Source organism: Ostrinia nubilalis, chromosome 24, assembly GCF_963855985.1.
Source record: "Ostrinia nubilalis chromosome 24, ilOstNubi1.1, whole genome shotgun sequence".
NCBI lineage: Eukaryota > Metazoa > Arthropoda > Insecta > Lepidoptera > Crambidae > Ostrinia > Ostrinia nubilalis.
In genome coordinates, this window is record NC_087111.1 from 1,420,492 (window position 1) to 1,447,169 (window position 26,678).

The following is a 26,678-nucleotide window of genomic DNA, read 5'->3' on the forward strand; positions in this document are numbered from 1 at the left end:
GCGCGCCGCATACGTATTGGCGCGCTCACATACAAACCGCGCTCGGTGCGTTTCTATGAAGATGACCTACTCATTTGTATTTACTCTGCTAAAACTCATCCTTAGAATATTTTCAAGGACTAAAATCTTTAGATTTTTTGACGAAATCGCTTGCGACGATGTTCAATGCAAACTTGCACTAAGCACACAAATAAATTTTACGTAAAGTGCAGGACCGGTCTTTGTGGAAAACCTTGGGGAGGCCTTTGTCAAGCAGTGGACGTCTTTCGGTTGAAACGAACGAGAGTGCAATGCGGAATATAAAAGTAGCAACTAATTGAGATAGTTTTTCTGGGCTGTCAACTCTATTCCTTCTTCATAGTTCTTCTTTCTTTGTGCAATAATTAAGTTTTGGTAGCCAAGAATTCGCCAACTTCCATGTATGTTTAGTACAAGGATCATCAGCTTTACCGCTAACAAAGTCTTGATCATGTAATCCAAGTTTGTCCCAGAGTAAGGCAACCGAGGTGCTATGCTCGAAGTTTCCCTGCTAGATCGAATCAGAAATGAGGAGATCCGTAGGGGAACCAGAGTGACTGACATTGCCCGCAGAATCGCTAAAATCAAGTGGCAGTGGGCGGGGCACATAGCTCGAAGAGCTGATGGCCGCTGGGGCAGGAAAGTTCTTGAGTGGCGACCACGAGCCGGAAGACGTAGCGTGGGCAGGCCTCCCACTAGGTGGACCGACGATCTGGTGAAGGTCGCGGGAGGTGCCTGGATGCGAGCGGCGCAGGACCGGTCTTTGTGGAAATCCTTGGGGGAGGCCTTTGTCCAGCAGTGGACGTCTTTCGGCTGAAACGGACGAACGAATGAAGGCAACATTTTCGTTGGACCCCAGAACGAAATTAAAGTATAACGCAAACTATTTCTATTACGAAATAAATAAAATATAAAGAAGCTTACTGCTTCCACTGTAAAAGCTTTGTAATATTCCCAGTCAAATAACAAAACTAATTACTCAAAGTGGAAAAATGAACTTAAAACAATTGACTATGCTTTGTTTTATGCCTGAAATAAAAATGTTATTGCCTCATTTTCTGTGACATACGGGGGCCATATCAAAGCGGTCGTTAAAACCGTGGCCCCTGAACCATGGAATGGAGGCATTTCTTTTATTTCGACGATCTGCGAAAAGGTGAGCGTAGACTAGAGCATTGTAAGAGAGCAAGAGCATTGTAAGAGAACAACGAACCGCTCTATGGTATGTTCTAGTGTCTCACCCTTTGACAAAGCAAACGTTCGTGCTCACGTTGAGGCGTTGTTCAAATCGGTTGTAGAGGCGGATACAACTCTCCGCACGATCTCCCGCCATCTCTCTCTGTTGGCGGACTGTCTGGTGCAGTCACATACGCCGTCTCCCACTGCCGATTTTACTTGGTCAGTCCAACGCATAGGTGACCTGCCACGGGATCGGGTTCCTTCGACTTCGCCATTCTGTTACAACCTAATTGTAAAGTAGACCGACCACCTCATAAAGGTAGCAGGAAGGCGCTGGAGGCCGCTACCAACCGGGCGATGTAGAAATCATTGATAGAGACCTATGTTCAGTATTGGACACTGGACAATATGTGGCTAAAATGATAATGATGATAAATTGTACAAACCAATGAGCGTACTATTGTAAAATTTTGTCGAGCCTTTGCACGCCGATGCACATTTTCAACAAAGAGTAAACGAAAGGTACCTACAACAAAGTAATAAGGGTACACACGCCGAACAGAGTGACGAGCATTCTCAGGAGCGTTACATTACTTGAAAATACTCCATCCTAGACTGCATCCCAATTAACTTCAAGGCGAGAGTGAATAAGCACTTACAGGGCAGATATGTACCATCCTAGACTGCATCCCACTTAACATCAGGTGCGATTGTGGTCAAATACCTGCCTTGTTATGCATAAAAAAAAACATCAGGTGCGATTGTGGTCAAATACCTGCCTTGTTATAAATGCATAAAAAATACTTTGGTAACTGAACTTTTACCAGTATTGTACCATTCGTAGAAACGATACATTACATAGAAATGCTCTAGTCTTAAGTCACCTTTATTTCGACGATCTGCGTAACAAGCCTCTGGAATGTTCGTTAAATTATTACGAATGGTTAACTCTACGGCCGTTTTGTAGTGCCTTCAATTTGCGTTTGCAAAAAAATGCTTGGTAATGAGGGAAGGAAGGTAATAAAATTATTTGGAGATGAAAAAGGCGTAGAAATTCGGTTTAGACAGTTGGGAATGATTTAATTAAAATTAGGTTGGAAAAAATATGTTAAAAATACAAATTTTAATTTTACTCATGAAATAATAATTTATTTTATTTTGTTACAGGTAAGCACCATTATTATACCAACTTCAGACTTCAGTTCTTCATAATTTAGGTAAGTTCATGGAAATGAAAAACTCTTAAAATACAATTATTTCCCATTTATTAATTGTACTCTTAGAAAAATAATAATTACATACAGAAAATTTTCCACATTCAAATTCTGACACCAGCTACTACTTAACTGACTTCGTACTTATAATCTGGCACTACATGGAATCGAACCTTGTAAGGCTTGCGGTCCAAGCCGAGCTTCTTGAAGATGCTCCTTCTGCCGGCCCCAAAGTAGTTCTCTAACATGTTTCCTCCCATCCTGGCGTAGTGGACGCAATTGCGTCCTTCTCCGTTGTAGTATATGTAATCTGAACAGATTTAAAGTAAGTAACACCCGTATTCACAAATGCTTGCATAAATATAAATATTTTTTAAATTAACCGACTTCAAAAAAAAGGAGGTTCTCAATTGGTCGAAATATTTTATTTTCTATGTTTATTTATTTAAGTGAAGTTTAATTTTAGCAACACTAAACGCTGTGCAAAGTTAAACGCATAGTGTTGAATAAAGCTCTGTGATTGGTTTGTGTACGCAACATCTTTTCTCTGATAATACCTCAGTGCCTGAAGACGAAAGTCTACAACCAATGTGTGTTACCAGTGATGACTTATGGCTCGGAAACGTGGCTTCCCACTATAGGCCTTATACAGAAGCTCAAAGTTGCACAGCGTGCGATGGAGAGGGCTGTGCTCGGTGTTTCTTTACGAGATTGAATCAGAAATGAGGAGATCCGTAAATGAACTAAAGTCGCTGACATAGTCCGACGGATTAGCAAGCTGAAGTTGCAATGGGTAGGGCACATAGTACGCAGAACCGACGGCCGATGGGGCAACAAGGTCCTAAAGGTGGACATAGGTCCAGCAGCAGTGGAAGTCATTCGGCTGAAACGAACGATAGTTCGTTGGTGAATAATACAGCTCACTTTTTCTTGTGACATCAAACTCTTATTTTCCAAAGATAGAAACCCTCAATTTAAATGGGTTCATTACTTACTGTTTCTCATGTTATTCCCTTTGATAGGAAAATTATTCTTAAGCCGATGAAAGCAGTTACGTAGTTCGATCTCGCATGGGCCCGAGTATTCTTCGAAGTAGTATGTGTGGTAGTTCCAACCACACACATGGTTCATGAGGATTCTGAAAAAATAGGGGAAGTTTTCATCATCATCATCAGATCATTAGTCTCTGCTGCAGGACTTTCTCTAATGAACTGATGCCTGATGTTTCCTTCTTTTAACAAAGTTAACACTGCTCAACATAAGTAGGCATGATTTCCAGGTAGGAAGCGCCTTCTTTCAAACTTTATAACGTCATCTGTCCGCTGATATAACTGATATATTTATCAGGGTAACACAGAAATCAAATGTCGAGTTGAAGTCAAAGATGGATGGTGTTAACTGTCAACTTCCGATTAACTTGACACTAAGTTCAAAATGCCTATGCCGGCCGATAGGGCAGCCACGTACCGGAAAACGCAGCGTGAGACGTCCACCTACAACGTGGATCGACGACCTGATAAACGTAGCAGGGAGGCGCTGGATGCAGGCCGCTACCAACCGTGCGATGTGGAAGTCATTGGGGGAGGCCTATGTTCAGCAGTGGACGTCCTGTGGCTGAAATAATGGTGACGATGAACTTCAAAATTGATTATCGCTTAAACCTTATCCACACATATCGCGATAACATTCAGCCTTGGGCTACCTAATACTATGCTATGTATGTGGCCTAAGGCAAAATGCCCTAGGTACATAGTATTAGGTAATGGGTATTTTCTTACGTGTTCTCGATGCACCGAAAGTGCAACGCGTTGCAGTCGTTGTTCTTCTCCTTGATATACCCCTCGGGCAGCATGTCGTAGTCCACTCCTTCGAAAACGAACATTTCCCTGGTCGTGTAATCCGGCGGGCCGGTGCTAGTCATGTGCTTATGTGCCTTCGGCTTCTTCGGCACTATAAAGTTCTCTGGATTATAGTTGCCTGAAATCAGAAATATTTATTTGCCTTTAATATAAAAATGCAACATATCTATTTAAAACTAGCTTTCCGCCCGCGGCTTCGCCTGCGTGGAATTTTGTCTGTCACAGAAAAACAATACCGCGCGCGTATTTGCTCACCGTTTAGACCTACCCTGGACTACGACAAACATTTTAAAACCAAAATCAGCTCAATCGGCCCAGCCGTTCTCGAGTTTTAATCAGACTAACGAACATCAATTTATTTTTATTTATATAGAAGATAGTATGGGAATAACATGGGAAAAAAAGGTGAAAAAAGAAAACCTTATCCGGTTTCGAAAATTGCATGATTGATTGATAGTTTTATGGTGTTAGATCTGACATGGCTTGCAACAATACTATAATAGTATATTGTTAAAAAATAGTTTTTTTTTTTTGGAGCGGAGGCCACGTATGTTCCGAAAAGCGCAGCGTAGGACGTCCACCCTCAAGGTGGACCGACGACCTCAGAAAGATAGCAAGAAGGCTCTGGATGCGGGCCGCTACCAAGTCATTACGGAAATCATTGGGAGAGGCCTATGTTCAGCAGTGGACGTCCTACGGCTGAATAATTATAATAATAAATACACTTTATTGCACACCAAAGATAAGAACAGAAAGAAAAGGAACACACAAGGTACAACTAGGCTGTCTTATCGCTATGAAGCAATCTCTTCCAGACTACCTATGGTGAGGACAGTTACTTAAAACAAATATGAAGGGGAAGGCGGTGTCGACACTAAAGAAATTAATGATGATGATGAAAAAAAAATAGTCATACCATAACATAATACAGAAACAGGCAGAAAGAGCAAAAACGCAATCTTCATCGCGATGCAGTTTTTACAAAAATGGCGAACACAATATGCAGTCTATTAAGTTGACTACTACTTACTCTCTGTTTACTGAGAGAGTTAATTAACAGCGTCCAACTTTTAATTACATTCATTAATGGTAAGTGCTGACAGGTAAATGGTAATTTTCTTTTTAACCGAACTTTAGGCTGAGTTCACACTACATGGCGGTACCTCTTATAAGTGACTACCTTTCCGTCCGCGGCTTCGCCCGCGTGGAATTTTGTCTGTCACAGAAAAACTTTATCGCGCGCGTCCCTGTTTCAAAAACCGGGACTCAAACTATCTCTATGCCAAATTTCATCAAATCGGTTCAGTGGTTTAGGCGTGAAAGAGAGACAGACAGACAGAGTTAGTTTCGCATTTATAATATTGTATAGATATTTTGGTTGAATATACTACTAACTGTAAAAAAAATTACAAACTTATTCTTAGCTTGTGATAATGTTCCAAATTGGCATAAAGATTCTTCTTCTTCTTCTTCTCCTCTATGGCTATTGTGTTTTTACGTTTGCCAATGTTACGTGAGCATAGCCATTACACGGTATAAGATTCGCTGACCTTAGATTTTAACATTCAGAGATGTCATAATTAATTTCGAACTCCTCCTATGTTCTTCTGATTAATTTCGTTGCGGGTCCAATGACAGTTTAACTTTTCCCCGGGACAAACTTGACCTTCACTGGTTGGGTTTTGTGGCGGTCAAGCTGTAGATCCTGGCTACATAGGAGTTGCAGTGGTGGGAAAAAGGTGGGAATAGTCCCGAGATGTCATAATTTGACATTTAAATGTCAAAAAATTACGTTTGTTCAGGAGCACAAGTTTATTTAGGCTCCATCGTTCCATAATTATTTTGCAGATTTATTTTAACGGTAGACGGTAATGGTACTTTGTTTTGATTTAGCTCATTGTATAATTAATTATGTATAATCGACAGAAAGACACTTTTTTATTACAAATTTTAATGTATTACCTATAACTAGATACGATTTCATAGAAGGTATTGTCCTCCGTACATAACAATTATGTATTTTTTTCCGCACGTCGCTATAGTGAGCTTTAGCCCTAACTCAGGGAATATTAATTGGAGTAAACTTGGAAGCTTAATCTGAAGTCAGAATAAATTAATTGTTAGTTGTCTGCGTTTGAAAACTTTTACCAATAAAATCGGTCTTGGTGGAATAAAACTCAAGTACAAAAGGATTTTTACAAAACAAAGAATGTAATTTTATTTAACTTTTACTATGTATTAACACTTTTGCTTTGGTTTTGATTTTTGCTAGAATATTTTGGTCACGTCCCCGCGGTCTAATGATTGATTTTCAAATTATATTAGCCATTAATGGGAGTACAAGACTAGTATAGAGCAAATTATTACTAACTGTCGGCCGTTTGGTGTAGTGGTTCTAAAACGGACTTCTATGCCGAGAGGTTCCGGGTTCGATTCCCGGCCGGGTAGAAATCGAAATGATGAATTTTAATTTTTGTGACGGGTCTGAGTGTTACCTACTATGTATAATATGTATTGTATCTATTTAAAAAGTATAATATTGTGTAGTATATCTGTTTAGCTAGCACCCATAACACAAGCATAATTAATAAATTGTCCAAATATTGTATTTGTAAAGATATTAATTTTCAATAGAATATCTAATTTTAATGTTTAGCCCTGTCAAAGAAAATATTTTAACAGTCATAAAAAAAACGTTTTCAACAACTACTGATTCTATTCAAATAAACATGTACCTACACTTTCATGTAATTAACAATCTTATTCTCATTTCCATCAACACAACTTACATCTTCAAAGTAAAACTATCTCCGTGTTTTAATTCGTTGTAAACTTTTTTAAATATCAACATGCTCATCACTAATGACAGGGCAACGAAACAAATGACAGCTGAGTACGAAAAAAATAACACAAAATGGCGCCGAGCCAAAATGGAAGCCAGCGCTTATACATGGTGACTTTTAAATCGTTGGCATCCTTTTAAAATGAGACTACTCATGATACATACTCGTATAGTAGGTTCCCTAAATACGAGAAAAATCCAATTAACCGATTGAGTCCCAGACGGCATTAATTAATGTCATAACAATTGATTATCTATTGTGTCTAGATTCGCGGAGCTTGAACGATTAATTAAAATTTCAATATTTGAAATCTTGTACAGACGACAGCACATCAAGTTTAATACTGTGGCATCTTATTTCGATGTATTAAGTGTTATTTTGCAACAAAATGCATAGACTGATGTGCTGTACTGTTTATAAGAGCACACTAAATACATAGTAAAAATAATGACAAAAAATCTCATTGGATTTGTCTCATATTCATGGAATGTACTATGTATCATGAGTAGAGTTAGTTTAAAATGATGCCAACGATTTAAAAGTCGCCCTGTATCTGCCGGCAATCAAACTGTCTGTTTGTTGTACAGTGTAGGAATGTGTGGATATTAACGAATTTATTGTTTTAATCAGGAATTCCCTAAGTGGGCTCAAGGTTACTGATAGAACAATGAAGCGTACTACGCTCGTAGTCTCCTTACGCGAGCGAATCAAAAATGAGGAGATCTGTAGGAGAACTAGAGCTAAATTGCCAAACTTAGGGTGTTGTGGACGGAGCACATAGCTCGTAGACCTGATGGCCGTTAAGACAGTTCTAGAACTGGCCACTCTAGAGTGGCCACCATGAAACGAAAGATGTAGTAGGTCACTCATTTGGTGGACCAACGATCTAGTGAAGGTTGCGGGAAGGACCTGGATGCGGATAGTGTAGGACCGATTGTTGTGGAATCCTTGGGAGCAGGTGTTATTCTTGGGAGCATGCCTTTGTCCAGCAGTGTCCTTTCATCATCATCATCATTTCAGCCATAGGACGTCCACTGCTGAACACAGGCCTCCCCCAATGATTTCCGCAATGGCCGGTTAGTGGCGGCCTGCATCCAGCGCCTTCCTGCTACCTTTACGAGGTCGTCTGTCCACCTTGTGGGTAGTGTCTTTTGGTTGAAACAAAATACAGGAATTAATTTACAAATACTTACACGTCAAGCCTGTCTCAGCAAAATTAAGAACTATACAAAAAGTGTACTTCTGAGCTGTGGAAATTGCACACAGAATCTTCTGAAACAGTCCAACCCTAACCATTGGACCACAAGCAACTAGACTGACGTTGACTCAACCTTAGTGTAACTAACGCACACTTAACGCTCGGAGTAATTGGTAATGCTAATCCCCACTTGACGCATTTCGCTGCAGTGAATCCGTTAATCTGTTCTAGTGATGTAACGGATGTATCCGTTATAATGTTCGTTCGAAATTCGTATTCATCATCATCATCATTTCAGCCATAGGACGTCCACTGCTGAACATAGGCCTCCCCCAATGCTTTCCATGTTGATCGATTGGTAGCGGCCTGCGTCCAGTGCTTCCCCGCTACCTTTACGATGTCGTCGGTCCACCTTGTAGGTGGACGTCCTACGCTACGTTTTGCGGTACGCGGCCTGCATTCCAGAACCTTGCTGCCCCATTGGCCGTCAGTTCTGCGTACTATGTGCCCTACCCATTGCCACTTCAGCCTGCTAATCCGTCGGGCTATGTCAGCGACTTTAGTTCGTTTACGGATCTCCTCATTTCTGATTCGATCTCGCAAAGCAAAAATCGTATTCGATATTAAATAAAAACATTTTTGTCAATATTGTCCCAATAATAATTATTTATGTTTATATTCTTCCTGGATATAAAAAAAAATAGTGAGGACGAAAATATCAGGTCATTGATTACTCGAACTTGCAATATTTGTTGTGCAAAACTTTGGATTTGAGTTGTGTTGGTGTGTTTAGAATTAAAGTAAGTATAATTTGTAATTATTAAGGTCGTTAACCTGGATGAAGCCACTGATACAATGACAGTGACACTGAAAAATTAAATCATGTACGAATACCATTTGAAAGACTACTTCAATCATTTACTTTCCAAGAAAACCGTTTCATTCTTTTATCTTAATTTTCTTTACCGAATGAGTTTTTCGGATATAGTTTTAACCTATGAAGAATAATATCCGTCACATCACTACGCGTGTCTTGGCGTTAGTAATACATAGCTAATGCTAATTCGCAAATTAATGGCGACGTAATTAGTGACAGGATTCTCGGGACAAACCATAGTTCCTAGTCAAATTGCTATACAGGTTATAAGAGAGAGAGAGAGAGAACCCCCTTTTTTTCAAAACACTCGAACATATCGTTTGCAATGTCACACAAGAAACCGATCCGTTCGAATTTTGAATTCGAATTTCAAACACACTTGTGTGTCCACATAATTACAGTCCAGTTTTGCGGGATTGCTATAGGAAAGGGTCGTAAGATCGATTTGTTCATCATTTGATCCATTTGAGCCTCACTGCCTTATTCCGAAACTTTGGGAACAATCATGTCTTTTTCGAAAATACAAAATATCAATTACACCCCAACGAAATCATCATTAACACAATAAAATACAATCCTAATCTTCCAGTTTACTACCAATTGAATTTAATCCCAAGAATATTGTCTGGGGAGCCGCAGTGAATTTGATTAAGTTAAACAAGCTCAAGCCTCAAGCCTTGTGTCCTCTTCAATTCAAAGTGACAGATGTCAAGATGAACTGACAAGAGAGATCATTGCTTGTTCCGGAGGGTGTATCTCTATGTTATAAGACATTTTAGTCAATTTTCTTAAATAATTTCAACTTATACTGCATTTCACTTAACATTAGGTGTGATTTTAAACATATTATGCTTTGTGCTGAATAAAAAAAGTTTAGGTAGTAAATACAATTCAAAATTGATATTGTCGCGTAGCAAAAATAAATAAAGATTCAAAAAATAGGTAGTCATCATTTAAGTCGCATTTAGCTTTTTGTAACTGGAATTGTTATCAACGTCAGTATTTGCCATTAAAAACAAAATACCGATTGTGTCTTGTTTGATATTCAATTTAACAAAACTTTTTTAGTACTAGCAGACTATTGAATCAGTAAAGTTTTTATTTTGTTTAAATTGTAATAAACATTGTGCTCTATTTATTTTTCAGTAAGTACACTTAATGGGGAGGGTAATTTATTATTTGTGAGCTCTGAATGCATAATTTAATTAATAGTTCAATTAATGTACATAATTTGTTCTACACAGAGTACACAGCCTCTCAGACTACCTAAATATTTTTGTTTTAAAATAGCATCTATTTCAACTCTACAAAGTGTCACAGTGAAGCTAAAAAGTCCAATAATTCATTTTAAGCTGCACAACCATTAATTGGACTTATTGACACACCAAAACGACCAAAACGTTATTAATCAGTCACACGGTACAAATTAAAGGGCCCGCAATTAGCGGTCCTGCCGACGGAACCCATTGACGGAATGCAATGAAAAGATTGCTCGACGGACGGATGAATCGGTAATTGGCAATCTGCGTGGCTACTGATGTACAATGAAGCACGAACGGCTTAGTAATTGATAAGACTTTTTGCTGAGAAATACGGGTAACTTGGACATTTTTTGCCGTGCGCCATCTGGTCTCAAAGTACACAAAATATGCAAATTTATAGCTACGCAATTTCATTTACTTGGAAGAAATACTTTTTTCAGTAATTTTGATCTAAAAAACTCAACGACGGAACCAATTTTGCAAAAATTTTAATTTATATTTAAATCAATCAATTAACCTATAATAGTCATCCTACAAATATTACGAGTATAAGAAATAAATGTGAAATCATGTGATGGATGGATGAACTTTTATCTTTGCGAATCTTTCTCGATTAAACCACTAAAATGATTTAAGTAATTTAGTTAGCTAATAAGTAGAGTTTGAAACCTAGAGAACCGTCGGATATCTTTTGTCTCCAGAATAAAATTGTCATTTTGACCTAATACAATACAAAAACCTCCAAAATGCCAATTTTATTCTTCATATAAAAGTATCTCGATTGAAAAATCAGCCCTTTAAAAACAAATAAGTACTTTTGTTTCAACAAATCAGCAGATCCACTAGCTTCCTACATCAACGGCATCATTGTGTTGGCGTGGCCCATTTACGATGATTGTGCCCGATGCAACGATTTAATGATGATAATGCTAACGAATGTACTTTTGTTCCTTTATTGCATTCAGGGACACTTGAGCTGGACTGGCGGAATCATAGAGTAAACAAGGTCAATAGCTTACCTATCAAAATAATTGCGTCTGAATGTCAGATTTTTCTACTCTTGAGGTAGGCACTAGGAGGCAGTGATTTATTTATAGGACACTCTTTTTTACCAAGTTTTTAGGTTCCAATTGAAATTAACTTTTCTAACAGACAGCCGGCTGATGTATTAAAGTGGTAAGGGATAGTAGGTAGACTATTCCCACTCGTTTCGTTGCTGCAACTCCTGTGTAGTCAGGATCTACAGCTTGACCGCTAATAAAAACCCAACTAGTGAACCTTAGGCCTTTGTCCCGGGGGAAAGTAGAATTGTCATTGGATCCAGAACTAAATTAATCAGAAGAACATAAAATGAGTAAAGGAGGTTGGTAAGGGATACAAAATTCCTGTTGTAAATTATTTGGAACTGACTTGAACGTTTGACTGTCGTCGTCGTCGTCGTCGTCGATTCAGCCGAAAGACGTCCACTGCTGGACAAAGGCCTCCCCCAAAGATTTCCACGAAGACCGATCCCGCGCCGCTCGCATCCAGGCACCTCCCGCGACCTTCACCAGATCGTCGGTCCACCTAGTGGGAGGCCTGCCCACGCTACGTCTTCCGGCTCGTGGTCGCCACTCAAGAACTTTTCTGCCCCAGCGGCCATCAGCACTACGATTGTTTGTAACCTCGCCTAATGATGAGTTGATATACCTACTCCATACTGTGATTGAAGCTACTAAAGTGCTGGATTTTTAAGCTCATTTACAAAATTAGAGTATTAAATAAATAAATAGAAGCTTTTCAAAGTCAGATTTTTTTAATTAAATTATTAAAGGCTGATCTAACCGCCCATTGTCCCGCCAAAAATCAACGTTCCCGCTAAAGTTAGCCTAAACCAAATCCCGTAAGCCGGGTCAAGATCCGAGTTTAATTAATTTTGAGCCCCTTCCTCGAATATAACTTAAGCTAATCCACCGGTTTAATTAATAGATATTAGGGGTTTCCAACCGCAAGGCACCTGGGCGTGTATTGATGATGGCCATCTGATCATCTGATTAGGTAGAACTGGAGACACACTGTCAGTTAAATCAGAGTAAATACAAATGAGTAGGGCATCTTCATAGAAACGCACCGAACGCGGTTTGTATGTGAGCGCGCCAATATGTATGCGGCGCGCACGCACACACTGACAAAATTTAGCGTGGATTAGCGGGGTGTTGCACCGAATTTTGTCACATACAAACCGCACTCGATGCGTTTCTATGAAGATGACCTACTCATTTGTATTTACTCTGGTTAAATTGACCGTTTTGTGCGAAATCTTCAGTTGAATTTCATTGTAAACTGTTATTTTTAACACCCGACGAAAAAACGACGGGGTGTTATAAGTTTTAAGTGTGCCTAGACACTAGCGCCTGAAACTGAAATCAAATTTAATTATAAACGGACTATCGAACTTACCAAATTGAGAGTTAAAAATCTTATCCGTTCAGTGTTTCGAGTCTCAATCACTCTTTCGTCAAATTCCCAATGGGAATTTCAGGAATTTCAGCATCATCGTCTCAGTTACTGAACGTCCCCTGTTGAAAATAGGTCTTTCCCAATGATTTTCTGATTAGAAAATTGGTAGTAGCTTGCATCCAGCGCCTTTCTGCACCTTTATGAGGTCGTCTGTCCACCCTGTGGGTGTACGTCTCACGCTGCACTTGCTTGCCTGTGGGCTGTGGCCTCCAATCCAGAACCTTGCTGCCCGATCGGCCGTCAGTTCTGCGTACTACTAAATTTACAAAATCAGTAATATTCATTCTGCAATTTGGTCCTTTTGAATTCATTATTTCCTTGGGCCTTCCCCTTCAATATTTGTTTTAAGTAACTGTCCTCACCATAGGCTGTCTGGAAGAGATCGCTTCATAGCGATAAGACCGCCTAGTTGTAACTTGTGTGTTCCTTTTCTTTCTGTTATGTTATTTGTTTGGTGTGCAATAAAGTGTATTTATTAATACATTATTATTATTAAACCTTAGTGAGTTGAAAGTGCTAAGAATATTGTTCATATGAACCTACTTTAGATTGTTGCACAACTATGGCAACGCTTTATCAAACTATTTATGAAAATTCTAGAGCAAACTTAACCGACACTTAATGAGTTTAGAGATGCGGGATCTGAAGAATTTGTATTAAAGTTAGTGACTACGGAAGATAATAATATGATTTTAGATAATGAGAAATAGCCACGGTAACCGAACGATGAAGGGGTCGGACTGGCCGACTCGTGATCCGGGGAACGCGTTCGAACGCGGGTTCGATCCCCGCCGCCGCTCGACTATTGTGGTGAGCTCACTCGTGACACAAGCATAATATTTAGCTTAGTAGGTACGAGAGGCTAACGAGACTTAAAAAGAAAACTTCGCCGTGGTCGAGTGACAAGAGAAATGGACTCCTTATGTTTCTGAAATCTGACATAGAGATTGTGACATCGTTGTTACAGTCATTTTTTTGTATTTATTTATTTTGCACAAAATAACTAAAAGTCCCGTTAGTCCTCGTGTGGAAAGACCCATGCTTGTGTTACGAGTAGGTTCATCACAATAGTCCAGTGGTTGGGTTATAACCAGCGTTCTTCGGATCTTGAGTCGGCCAGTTCACTGTTCGGCTTCAAACTTTCCTCCATGACAAACTTGACCTTCACCGGTTGGATTTTTATTGGCAGTCATGCTGTAAACACTGGCAACACAGGAGTTGCAGTAGTGGGAACAAGAGGTGGAAATAGTCCAATTATTGTCGCTTCGAAATCGATGAAATAAATTGACTTACGATAGAAGTAACAGACTTTGATAAATTGATAAATCTTCAAGCGCGAGTAATAATCTGTACACCAAGCATAGTCAACAACAACTTATCACAGCACAAATCCGAGCCTTTTGTTATCACATTAATTAATTCCCCTTTATCTTAACTTAACTAAAACCAGCAGCGTAGAGCTTCCATCAGTTTAGGTTGATTTCTGCGATCCATTGTGATTGTAAATTGTAGTAGTGATTGTTATTTAGTATTACAGACAGACATACAGAATTTAATAATCAAGATAAATTATATTCAATCTTGATCAGTCCTCAGTATATACTAACTAACTAATTAATATTATGTATGGAATAACCCTCCTCTTAATTAAAACATATCTTGGGGTTTTGGCGTGAAATTAAATTATTTTTATATACCTATCACTGATGAGCTTTTTATGTAAAAAAAGCGTAGCGGAAGAAAATAATAACATATAAAAAATAAAAAATTATAATAACATATCTAGAGACAGATAGAAAACAATGCATTGGCTATGATTTTTCTTTTCTGAAATAATGATTGTCATTATCTTATTGTTTTTTCTCCGAACTCGAGAACTCTTGACTAGAAGTCGTGGGTTCGATTTCCGCCATAGGCAGTTCGGTTTTTTTCAAGTTATTTATAATTTTCAAATATTTTTCTATTCCACTATTCATCTTTTACCAAATGCCTAGCTCTAAACTTAATGCTTGCACTAATATCTAGATGAAAGATAACTCAAAGACTCCTATAAAGCTCGGGCTTATCACACCTGACACTTGTCCCTTACGAGGTTTGAACCTGCTATCTTAAATATTTCAGACTATTGCTCAAGTAACTAACCTAATTTAACAAATACGATACATCAGACTATACATTTTCTTTGCAAAATCAACCCTATTTCAACTACATAGATGCCACATGGGAAGCTAGACGTGCCATCGAGCGTGTTCGCTTCGAAACCAAACCACAATTGTACGGTGTAGATCCTTTGTCTCAGGTTACGGGGGAATCAAAGGGACTAGCAAATACAAGGTATTGATTATAAGGTATTGTTTGTGATATATCGACGAAGTTGATCATTAATACCTGGCTTGTACCCTACATAATGGTAAATAAAATATATATTTGAATTTGAATTTGCCTGCGTTGATTTTAGTTTGTTACAGTGCAAGCTGAACGCGTTGATTTGGCTAAACCTTAAGCTAATAATATGTCAGTGTTAAGTGTAATAAGACTTATCATCATCATCATCATCATCATCATCATCATCATCATCATCAACAGCCCTTTACAATCCACTGCTGGACTATAAGCCTCCTCCACTGTAGTGGATTGTTTTGCTATAATCCCCAAGCTTGGAGATTGCAGTTTAAAAGATTGGTGTTTTTCAGAGAGCGCTGCTGCCCGTTCTCTGTTTGATGTGTAGTCACTAAGTCGCCTTATATTTATTACTAGCGGCCGCCCGCGACTTCGTACGCGTGGATCCCGTTTTACCCCCTTCATCTATCTTACGCGGTTTAGATTTTTGAGGGAATTTTGCAATATCCTGTTGTAAAGCTTTAAGTTTACTAATGTACCTGCATGCCAAATTTCAAGAGTCTAACTTAAGCGGTTTAGATTTTTCATATAAAAGGATTTTCCCGCTAATTCCCGTTCCCGTGGGAATTTCGGGACTTCCTATCTTAGTGCACCTCTACGGTACCTAAGCTACGTCCCTTCCAAATTTAACCATTAAGGCTGCACACGCGACGGAAGCTTAAAAATGGAGTAACTTCTCCCGTTTTCCCAAAATTTCCCTTCACTACTCTGCTCCTAAGTATACTATATCCTGACCAGAAGTATGAAGAATAATTGTACCAAGTTTCGTTAAAATCCGTCGAGTAGTTTTTGTTTCTATAAGGAACATACAGACAGACAAAAATTTTACTGATTGCATTTTTGGCATCAGTATTGATCACTAATCACCCCCTGATAGTTATTTTGAAAATATATTTCATGTACAGGTTTGACCTCTCTACAGATTTATTATAAGTATAGATATTAATTATGCTCATGACGTTACAAGCTTTCATAAGAAGCTTCAACATAATAGTCCAATGGTTGATAGGAAATATAAGAATAGAACTAGCGTTCTTCGAACCTGGAATTTGCATTCCGATGCAGTAATTTAGGCTATTGTCGAAATTATAATGAAGCTGTTCCGAAAATCAGACTTAATAGGAAATACAATACAATAAAATTGTATAATTATTATTATTCAAGGATTTCCACTAACTATCGAATAGTCTCTGTGTTCATGAATCGTTTTGGATTGTGTTCATGAACACGTTGTAAAGTGTTCAATGAAAAAGTGACTCTATACAGAAAGAGCCAAAAGCATCGTCGTTGCAACGCATCGTATGCATTAGTTCAAAAGAAAAAATAATACTTATGGATAGAATGTGGAATGAAATTGATAGTTCACATTCACACATACAAGGAGTGGTAGGGTTAAACATTATCGTTCGTTCGTTTCAGCCGAAAGACGTCCACTGCTGGACAAAGGCCTCCCCCAAGGATTGCCACAAAGACCGGTCCTGCGCCGCTCGCATCCAGGCACCTCCCGCGACTTTCACCAGATCGTCGGTCGTCGATCGGTTAAAAATTATACTTGAACTGCATTTATAAAACGGTTTTAATAACAATAAGTTAACGTTACAGAGTTTACATACCATTATATTTTAATATCACGAATGTACTACAGATAATAAGGTACAAGTATTCCTAACCCGTAAACGGCGAACTGAATTTCTAAATCCAATTCCATTTCCGTGGAATTGCATAGAAATCGGACCAATATTTTGATAAAAATTCCAATTGGAGTTATCCAGTGTTGAATATTTCATGTAATCACTCCACCGTGAATGATTAATTTAGAAATGACCCGGTATATATTGGGTCAGATGTGGGTGGTATATTAATGAAGATAGGTACGTGACGGTGGCGATTTTTGGATTTTTTGGGACACATCTGACCCCTCGGTGGTTTGAGATCAACAGTCTAGGTAATTCAATTGGGGACATCTGTGCTAAACCTGGCACAAATTAGATTTAGGCGTTGAGGTCTTTCGTAAACGTGCTGAAGTGTAATTTTAAAATGTAATTAAGACCTTGGCTGCTTAGTCAGATTTTTCGTGTAACTAAATACTATGCTAGAGGTCGCTGGTTTGAATCTCGTTTAGGAATTATTATTATATCTTTATTCATGCTTAATCCCATTTACAAAATCTATTTTACCACTGAGGGACTTTGAAGGAGTTGTAACAACTTTGTTGTAATCTAAATAAATTAAATTCATACATAATCTATGCTATGCAATTTATAATGAGGCCGCGACGTCATCCTAGACTGCCTGCTGAATTCTAGAAATACCTGTTTTGAGCTGCAAAAAAACTACCAATATCACCAACCAAACTATCAAAAATCAATTTTACATCACATCAATAAACATAGATACAGACACAGATCACAGAAACTATAATAAAGGGAGATGTGACAAGGGGGCGGGGCCGGTGTCGCAGCAATATGCCCAAAAACGGAACACATTGCTCGTGAAATCAATGATGACAGCAGCGACGTCATAATGTAAAGAGTTTACATTGCTTGCGTAGTACTAAAGATTATTCAAACGTTGAGTACTGATACCGCAGTGGATATTGAACTGAGTTTCGAACTCAGTGCATCAGTTGGCATCTCTCTATATCTCTATGGATACAGTGTGCCTACCATGAGTTTACGTTAGGTGAGCTCGCTAGCGAATACGTCAAAAAATTCTATGAAGATTTTATTTCTTGAAAGTAGCCGCTAGGGGCGCTGCACAATATGTCATACATTTAAATGTCATTTTTTTACGCAGTCGCTAGCGAGCACACCTAACGTAAACTCATGGTAGGCACACAGATGTACAAATGTTAAACATAGAGCACGTCGAATGCATTTACTGATTGCCAGTTGCACCCTTTGACGAGCACCGAGTCAAGTTAAATAAATAGCAAGCGCCAAGTAAACAGAGCAAGTTTGCTAGTTATTTTTATGGGGGTAATTTGATTGGAAGTGATCTAAAAGGCTTGGTTAGGTAGAGTAGGTATCGTCACAAAAAACATAACTATCCTTCTGGCGCAGTCGGGTAAAAATGAAGGCAAAACAGCTATGAATGAATAGGTAGATAATTATGTTTCAAGAGTACATTTTGACGTAAGACGTATACCAAAATTCCAAGATAATTTACATCAAGTTTTGATTTTCGAGTTATTTACCTTCAATGTTATATAAAAAAAACTTGAAATTCTATAGAAACGTACATAATTGTGATTTTACTCTATGAGAAATTGAGTGCTTCAGGATAATTAATAAAGGCATTGAAATGCAAAACTTCCAATGATTTCATAACTTGCTTTTAAACCACAAGCACCACCAATAATCTGATTTCAAAGAGCAAACCTTTCAGAAACCCACATTAAAATGTATTGATGGCCATTGAATAAACTACCGTAAAATTGCATAGCGATTCCATTCGTGGGAATTCTATGCATTTTCTTTGCGAATATCATTCATTCAATTTTCCGTAATTGACTGTGCTTTTGGTCTTTTGGTGCGCTTGCCTCTCGGGTCCTTTCGAGTACCCATTCACTTCGAAGTGTGCTTCAGAAATTTTATCTAGGAAATGCATTCAATTGCTGTTTTTTTTTTATAAAAACAAGCCATTGAATTAAAACCTTATGGTTTGTTTGTGTAGTTAGATCGATTTGCGTAACGATTACCTATTGTGTTTATGAACTAATAGTAGTTTTGAATTGAAAAACAGTATTTAATGTAATGTCGTTTTGACTGGAATTGAAAACTTCTTTAAACATACTCGTTTAAAAAGGAATGATTTAAAATAAATAAAAAAAAAAAATTTGTGGCGCCAAATATAAGTTTATGGAGTCATATTTTCTTGAAAAATAATGACACTGGCAGCTAATGCAAGCCATGCTGCTGGCAATTTTTGAAATAATAACATGAAAAATAATTTAAACATCAGAAAATAGAAAACCAGACAATTCAAGATGTATGCTTAACTCTGACAGTTATCAACTTTTGTCTAAATTTTTTTTTTACTGCGATCTCTTATTAGTATTTATTTTTTATTTTTAGTAAGATGGTGATCATCTTACTAACTTTAACAAACGTCAAAAATCTGTCAAATTTACATACTCGTACAAAAACATCGGTTATCGATTAAGTTACGGTTATAGTTAGGTAGTGCAATTCAGACTTATATTTTTAAGTCAACAACACTGTTTATGGACATAAATTGCATTGTCGTTTGTCGTCAATTGATGTCATGTCATGCTTGCATGTCCGACGACTTCCCACTCCTCGTTATGTGCAATCATCGACCGAGTGGAGAGGTAGTGATGTTACAGGACAATAAAATATCGACTAAACATAGTGTAGGCATCTATCTTACTTCGTATATAGCATAGGTTTCTACTAATTACGCTCATAATTATTTTGTATTTTATTTTCTTTTGTAGGAAAGAAAAGAAAACATACTTAAATAAAAATAATAACCTTTTTTTATAATATTGTAACGCATTTCGAAAAAAAAAGACAAAATAAATTGTGATTGATAAATCAGTTACGATCAAATTCAATAACATGCAATATTACACTTTATTGCCACAAGAACATAATGCAAAGCAAAATAATGTTCACCTAATTACGAATGGAATATTTCAAAGAAAATTTCGCACAACAAGAAAATTAAAACATAATTTTCGACAACAATTTTCTCAAGAGCAAAACTTGTGAACCGAGGAACTTTCAGAATTGAGGAGTATAAAATTTATGCCAATTTGTACCCTTAAATGTAATTATGTAAATAAATACGAATTCAGTTGTGAAACCCTTTTTGCTGTGTCGGATAAATCTCCCAGAACACTGTCTTACCCTTCTCAAGAATTTAAATCAAAATGTCGAGCAACGGTGTTACAGTTCTTTACGGTTGGGCACGAGCGTTTGCAAAACAGCGTCCACAGTATAATGTGATGCAGTAGCTAATTTTGATATACACCTAAATATTTCTATCTAAAGCCCGGTCTGTGAGCACGTAGAATATTATCCAATGACCCCAAGCTACCCATCCTTATTGCTCGCGCGTAATTATATTGCTGTCGCGACTGTGCGATGGGCGGCAGAAGTGAGTGTGCGAGCACGACAGTAACATAATTACGCGCGAGCGATAAGGATAGATAGCTTGGGGTCATTGAACAAAATTCTACGTGCTCGCAGACCAGACTATACTCGTATAACAGTCTATGGGGTTCGTCTTCGAACATGGGTCTCCTCTTTAACCTTCCACCGACTTCTGCCCCAAGTGCATCTAGTTTATTCCATCTTATTGCTGGATGTCATCTGTCCATCTTTTAGGCGGTCTTCCTCTTCCGCGGGTGTTATGTCAAGGTCTCCACACCAAGGTATTTCTGGCCCAGTGATCGAGGTTCATCCGTGCAATGTGTCCTGCCCATCCCATTATCCTCCTGCGTACATTTGTCCTACACACAGTACATAAAAAATAAAAAAATCTGTTGGCTTCATTTTGCTAGAAAACACTAAACTATGTAACTTTTAATGTTACTTGGCAACACTAATCTATGGTAAAAAATTAAAACGTCAACTATCATCCGTAATTTTGTCTAAAATGGCGTCCGAAGATAAATCTGTGACTGTGCGTCCGCGCAAAGTTAAATAAATCTTTATTCATCTATAGAAATAATTAGTAAATATGTGTTATTTTGTGGTAAATAATATATTAGTTGTATAAACTAAGGGTTTGAAGTTCTATTTTGTTGAAGAAATAAATACTGTAGTCCTACCCTCAATTTCATTTTTTATGTCCTTTGCAAAGTACAATAGCATGTAATTGATACTAAAATTCTAGAGTTCTGATGTTCTATGTAAAGTACATATACGTAAATTTAAGTTTTTTACAGCGGTTAAAAAAGATGTCATTGCAGATATCTGGAATGACTCCGAATCGGACTTTTCTGGTGATGATTCCGATGAAAATCCAGAGTTTATCCTACCAAAATTCCAACAAAGAACATATAACCATCGTATCAGTGAATCTAGTAGCTCGGATGAGGGAGAGATAGCTTTGATCACTCCTGTGGATTCTCTAACACCCTATGCATCATCAGATTTCTCATATCTACCACCAATAAGAGGTCGACTTAGTATTGCATCGCGGGAGCGGGGATGTTCGCGTGGATTTAGTCGTGGCCGTTACCGAGGTGTTGGTTCGCCATCGGTATCTACGTTAGATAGCTATGCAAAACAATGCTAACACTCAAAATAGATGGCCAAATGACACACTAAAAACAGAAATTTAAAAAAATTATGCAGTCTGCCTATTTTCTAGAATATTGTGTAAAACAATCGCGCTGCAGAAGCATTGGTTGTAATAAAAAACTACAGTTCTCTGCAAAAAATGTGGGATCTACCTGTGTTTCACTCCTAATCGCAATTTTTTCACCAATTTCCATGTAGTATTTATAAATATGAGTCTTAAAAACTAACTATTATGAAGAACTGACTGATCTCTAATGTTTCTAATGTTTAATTATAGTGACTTTGTAAGAGAAAGTTAAATTTTGAGAATTATATTGATAAAAAATTGAATTTTGTTAATTTTGATAAAGAACATTAAAAATAAATATTATACATGTAAAATTCTGTTTTAAATAACCTATTATTTGTAGTATATTCTGGATTAACCCGCAAAAATGGCTATGTCCTTTATAAATGACATATTCATTAAATACCGTTGTCCTTTATAAAGGACATAGTGAAAAACAAGATTTTCCAATTCGATCATTTATTTTCTATTTTTTTTATACTAACTTACTATAATGTAGTGCACTACAAAAGTTTCATAACGAAACTCCAAAAAAAGTATGTCTGGTACTCAGGAGGTTAAATGGCTCTAAAATAAATTAGTGGGTTTCTTCAGCTCAGCTTGAAAATTAGGACACAAGTGTATGTTTTACCCTCCATGCATCTTACTTTAATGGACAACACAAACATTATTTCTTTAGTTGTAGTTTAGAGCGATTTTACAGTAAACATTATTTTCAAATAAGCTACTTCATCATTTTTGACTGTGGTAAAACTTTTTCGGCAGTCCAGTGAAGGGTTCACAAGCGTTTTTGGACACGAAATGGGTTCCGTAGAAATAGATAACATAGCCGATCTCCTTCGTTAAATATTTGGACATTTACTTCGTGCTTTGTCAAGCAAGACTCGTATGATTATTTTTCGATGTGGATATTATGTAATCCCAACTAATATTATAAATGCGAAAGTAACTCTGTTTGTCTGTCTGTCTGTTACGCTTTCCCGCTTAAACCTCGCAACCGATTTTGATGAAATTTGGCATAGAGATAGTTTGAGTCCCGGGAAAGAACATAGGATAGTTTTTATCCCGGTTTTTGAAACAGGGACGCGCGCGATAAAGTTTTTCTGTGACAGACAAAATTCCACGCGGGCGAAGCCGCGGGCGGAAAGCTAGTAAAAGAATAATCTTTTAAAATGGTGATAAAGTCAGGAATGGTAATTAATACGAAAGATTAAGACCGTTTTTTGTAATAATTAGATGACAGAGATTGCAGTTTGCTTCCAACTGGCCAATCTGAAAATCATTGAAGGAGGTCTACGTGGATGTACTATAGCTGAGATGATGATGGAATATAATGAATGTCAACCAAGATTTTAGTGACAAAGCTAATATTAATATTTCTCATTGTTTTTGTTACAGGTACGAGTATTATATTTGCAAGTAACTTTTTATGTAAGTAGAGGTGTTAGCAAAAGTTTATTTCACGGCTGACCTGCTCCTGTCAGCACCATTACCATCACCCGCGTTACAAGGGATGTCATATAGTGATACATAATCATATTTTCTTAGTACGTTTCGTTTTCGACTTCACAATATTATGATGAAGGATAATGAAGTTACAACATATTTTGTTATTATAATGTTTGTTCACAAAGAATGGGGTTGATATCTCTATCTGATCCTTTTTTTAGCCTTTCGAACTAAACGTCACAGACGCAGCGTCTTTAGCTTTGGTTTGTGCCACCAACGCCGCGTCACTAACTCGCTTCCAAAGGCTACCTTTAAGACCAAAACTAAAGACGTCTGTGACGCTTAGTTCGAAAGGCTACATTAAGTCCAATTAATTACTCCTCTACAACAGGTGTTAGTTCCCACGACGAATAGTTACGATCTATAGTCTCGGACTCACGGGAACTGTTTAAGAAGTTTTCTGGGACAACTTTTGCGGAGCTATGAATGAAGGTTTTGTCAAATAGTTAAAAGGTTAAATAATCTTATTAATCCTTGATTTTGAAAGATAAATCAAAACGCCGGCCGTAACAGCGTTTTTTCACTTGAAAATTTTCACGGGCTCACCCAATGTATACTAAGCCCGTATTTATAAGCGATACTTGCTTAAGTGAAGCAGCAAATAAAAGATCGAACGCACAGCGCTGAATAGAGCTCTGTGATTGGTTCGTGTGTCACCCTGTGCGTCCACGCGCACTGTGAGACCTCATAGTAATGTTTGTGAATACGGGCGTAAATAGCTCAAAATTCCCAACCTCAGGCAAGTTTTTTAAATGTTATACAGGGTGTTTCTTGTAAGGTGTCAAGCCGAAGGCAGGTGATAGGTGAGGACTAGACCTATCGATTTCACCCCCATGTATGTTCTACGATTTTTCATAGTTTAGAAGTTATCGTTAATTTTGTGATTTTTTCAAATTGTATGACCCAGTAGGCTTTAAATTTTTTAATCTTTTTTTTGGGTCGACTTTTCTCAGATTTCTTTTTTTGCCAGATTCCCTATTAATTGCATATTTAAAAAAAAAATAATCAACTTCCTATCTTTGATGCAAGATACAAAATTTTTGCTAGAAACATAAAAAAATATGCTTTTAGCGGAACATTCTAAAATTTTCAACTTAAAAGTTTAAAAAAAAAAAGAAATTCCATAGGTCCAAAATAATTTTAAAAACTGCGCAGTTTTCTGAACTTTCATAATAACACAAAAAAACATGTACTTAATAGGCCATTATTTTCTGTAATCGCTCCACTAAAGTGGTAAGTCGGAGATTCGGTTACATTTTTTTGACTTTCTTAGGACTAACTAATGTTTGCAATTAATAGGGAATCTGTCAAAAAAAAGAAATCTGAGAAAAGTCGACCCAAAAAAAAGATAAAAAAATTTAAAGCCTACTAGGTCATAAAATTTGAAAAAATCACAAAATTAACGATAACTTCTAAACTACGAAAAATCGTAGAATATACATGGGGGTGAAATCGATAGGTCTAGTCCTCACCTATCACCTGCCTTCGGCTTGACACCTTACAAGAAACACCTTGTATAATCTTTTTAAATTCTAGATCTTTTTCTAATGGCTGATTTTTCAGAACTGAAGAATAAGATTGGCACATTGACAAGTTTATTCTACAGTTAAAAGATATCTCAGGATTAACAATCAGTCCAGTCAGTTTCATAAAGACGCGCCCCACCTTCCGCTAATGTTTGAGTGTTATCAGTACACGCTAAATATCCATGAGTGCACACGCACACTACAATAATGACGCTCGGATTGCTCGGATCAAACTCCCCGCACCCCGCGTTTCCCTCGACCAAAAATTGGTGGGGCGCGTCTTCGTGGATGAAACGATCTATAATCTGGTATTCATCAACTACTTGGAACCAAAACTAATTATCAAAGCTTTTATGCTATGATTAATTGAATTCTGAAATTTAACCCATTAGCTGCTAACAAGATTTTCCTGGAATTCTGTCGAGGCTTAAAACTTGCTGACGGATTTAACAAAACTAATATTAAGTTCAGGAATTCTACGTCTTCTATTAAGTTGTCTACCAATAAATATTGGACCACAGAGATGTAGAGAGATGCCAACAATGCGCTGAGTTTCGACACTCGGTGTCGCATTAGAAATTCACACCCACAAAGTAATCAAAATATGTGCTTATTATCCACTGCGATATCAGTACTCAACGTTCGAATAATCTTTAGTTTAGTAAACTGTTTACATTATCACGTCGTCGCTGCTGTAATCATTGCTGTCACGAGCAATGAGTTCTATTTTTGGGCATATTGCTGCGACACCGGCCCCGCCCCCTTGTCACATCTCCATTTAGTTTCTGTGATCTGTGTTTTGAACGGTTTGTAAGCACTATCTAAATAGTCTATAGAAATACCTACTACCATTTTTTACTTTTTTTAATGACTATGATGATAATTTAAGTCTTGTTTTGTTAATAATAGGCTTTATCTATGATTCCTCAAAAACATTTTGGAATACAGTCGCTCTCTCTTCTATCAAATACAGCGTTTAGGGGCGAGAGAGAGACAGGTAGAGCTAAATTAACGTACATTGCAACGCATTACTGCAACAATCACATCAATTACCTAGAACTGCAAACTAAGCAGAGCTTGACTATAGCAACTAGGTTACAGATAAACATACCTACTCGTACTTAATCTATAGATAGTACATAATATAAACCCACAATATCAACCCTCCGGACTTACGCATTACCAGAGTAAATACAAATGAGTAGGTCATCTTCATAGAAACGCACCGAGCTCGGTTTGTATGTGAGCGCGCCAATATACGTATGCGGCGCGCACGCACACACTGACAAAATTCGGCGCACTTCACCGCTAATCACCGCTAAATTTTGTCAGTGTGTGCGTGCGCGCCGCATACGTGTTGGCGCGCTCGCATACAAACCGCGCCCGTGCGTTCCTATGAAGATGACCTACTCATTTTTATTTACTCTGGCATTACTTACATTTTTACCCCAACTGAACTCGAATTCGCTACCGCATCTGGCGTTCATCATCATCATCATCATCATCTCAGCCATAGGACGTCCACTGCTGAACATAAGCCTCCCCCAATGCTTTCCATGTTACCCGGTTGGTAGCGGATGCGTCCAGCGCTTTCCTGCTACCTTTATGATTTCGTCGGTCCACCTTGTGGGTGGACGTCCCACGCTGCGTTTTCCGGTACGCGGCCTCCACTCCAGAACCTTGCTGCCCCATCGGCCGTCAGTTCTGCGTACTATGTGCCCTGCCCATTGCCATTTCAGCTTGCTAATTCTGCATCTGGCGTTACATACGTGAAAATGTAGCCGTGAAAATATCAGTGAGTTAAAGTCACCACTAACCTGCGTTTATCTCTCTGACAGTGTAGGTAGATCGAGCTCGGTTACAGCCCAAACCAACCCCATATTCGAAACTTACAAAGGCCTCCCCGAAATGAGGGTAGTTATATTCAACGCTCATCCCCAAAATGAGGGTAT

General features: G+C 37.9%; 2 protein-coding genes across 3 annotated transcripts in view; one reads left to right on the forward strand and one right to left on the reverse strand.

The window, feature by feature from the left end:
* The window catches only part of LOC135083714 (octopamine receptor beta-2R), a 195,766-nt gene that overhangs the window by 63,488 nt on the left and 105,600 nt on the right, over positions 1–26,678 (forward strand). The window lies entirely within an intron of this gene.
* LOC135083958 (uncharacterized) lies at positions 2,504–5,428 on the reverse strand. The gene is made up of 4 exons (XM_063978720.1): positions 5,301–5,428; positions 4,190–4,388; positions 3,407–3,549; positions 2,504–2,721 (listed from the first exon to the last, which is right to left on the reverse strand). The coding sequence occupies exons 2-4, from the start codon at positions 4,330–4,332 to the stop codon at positions 2,540–2,542; spliced, it is 468 nt and encodes a 155-aa protein (XP_063834790.1). The 5' UTR covers positions 4,333–4,388; positions 5,301–5,428; the 3' UTR covers positions 2,504–2,539.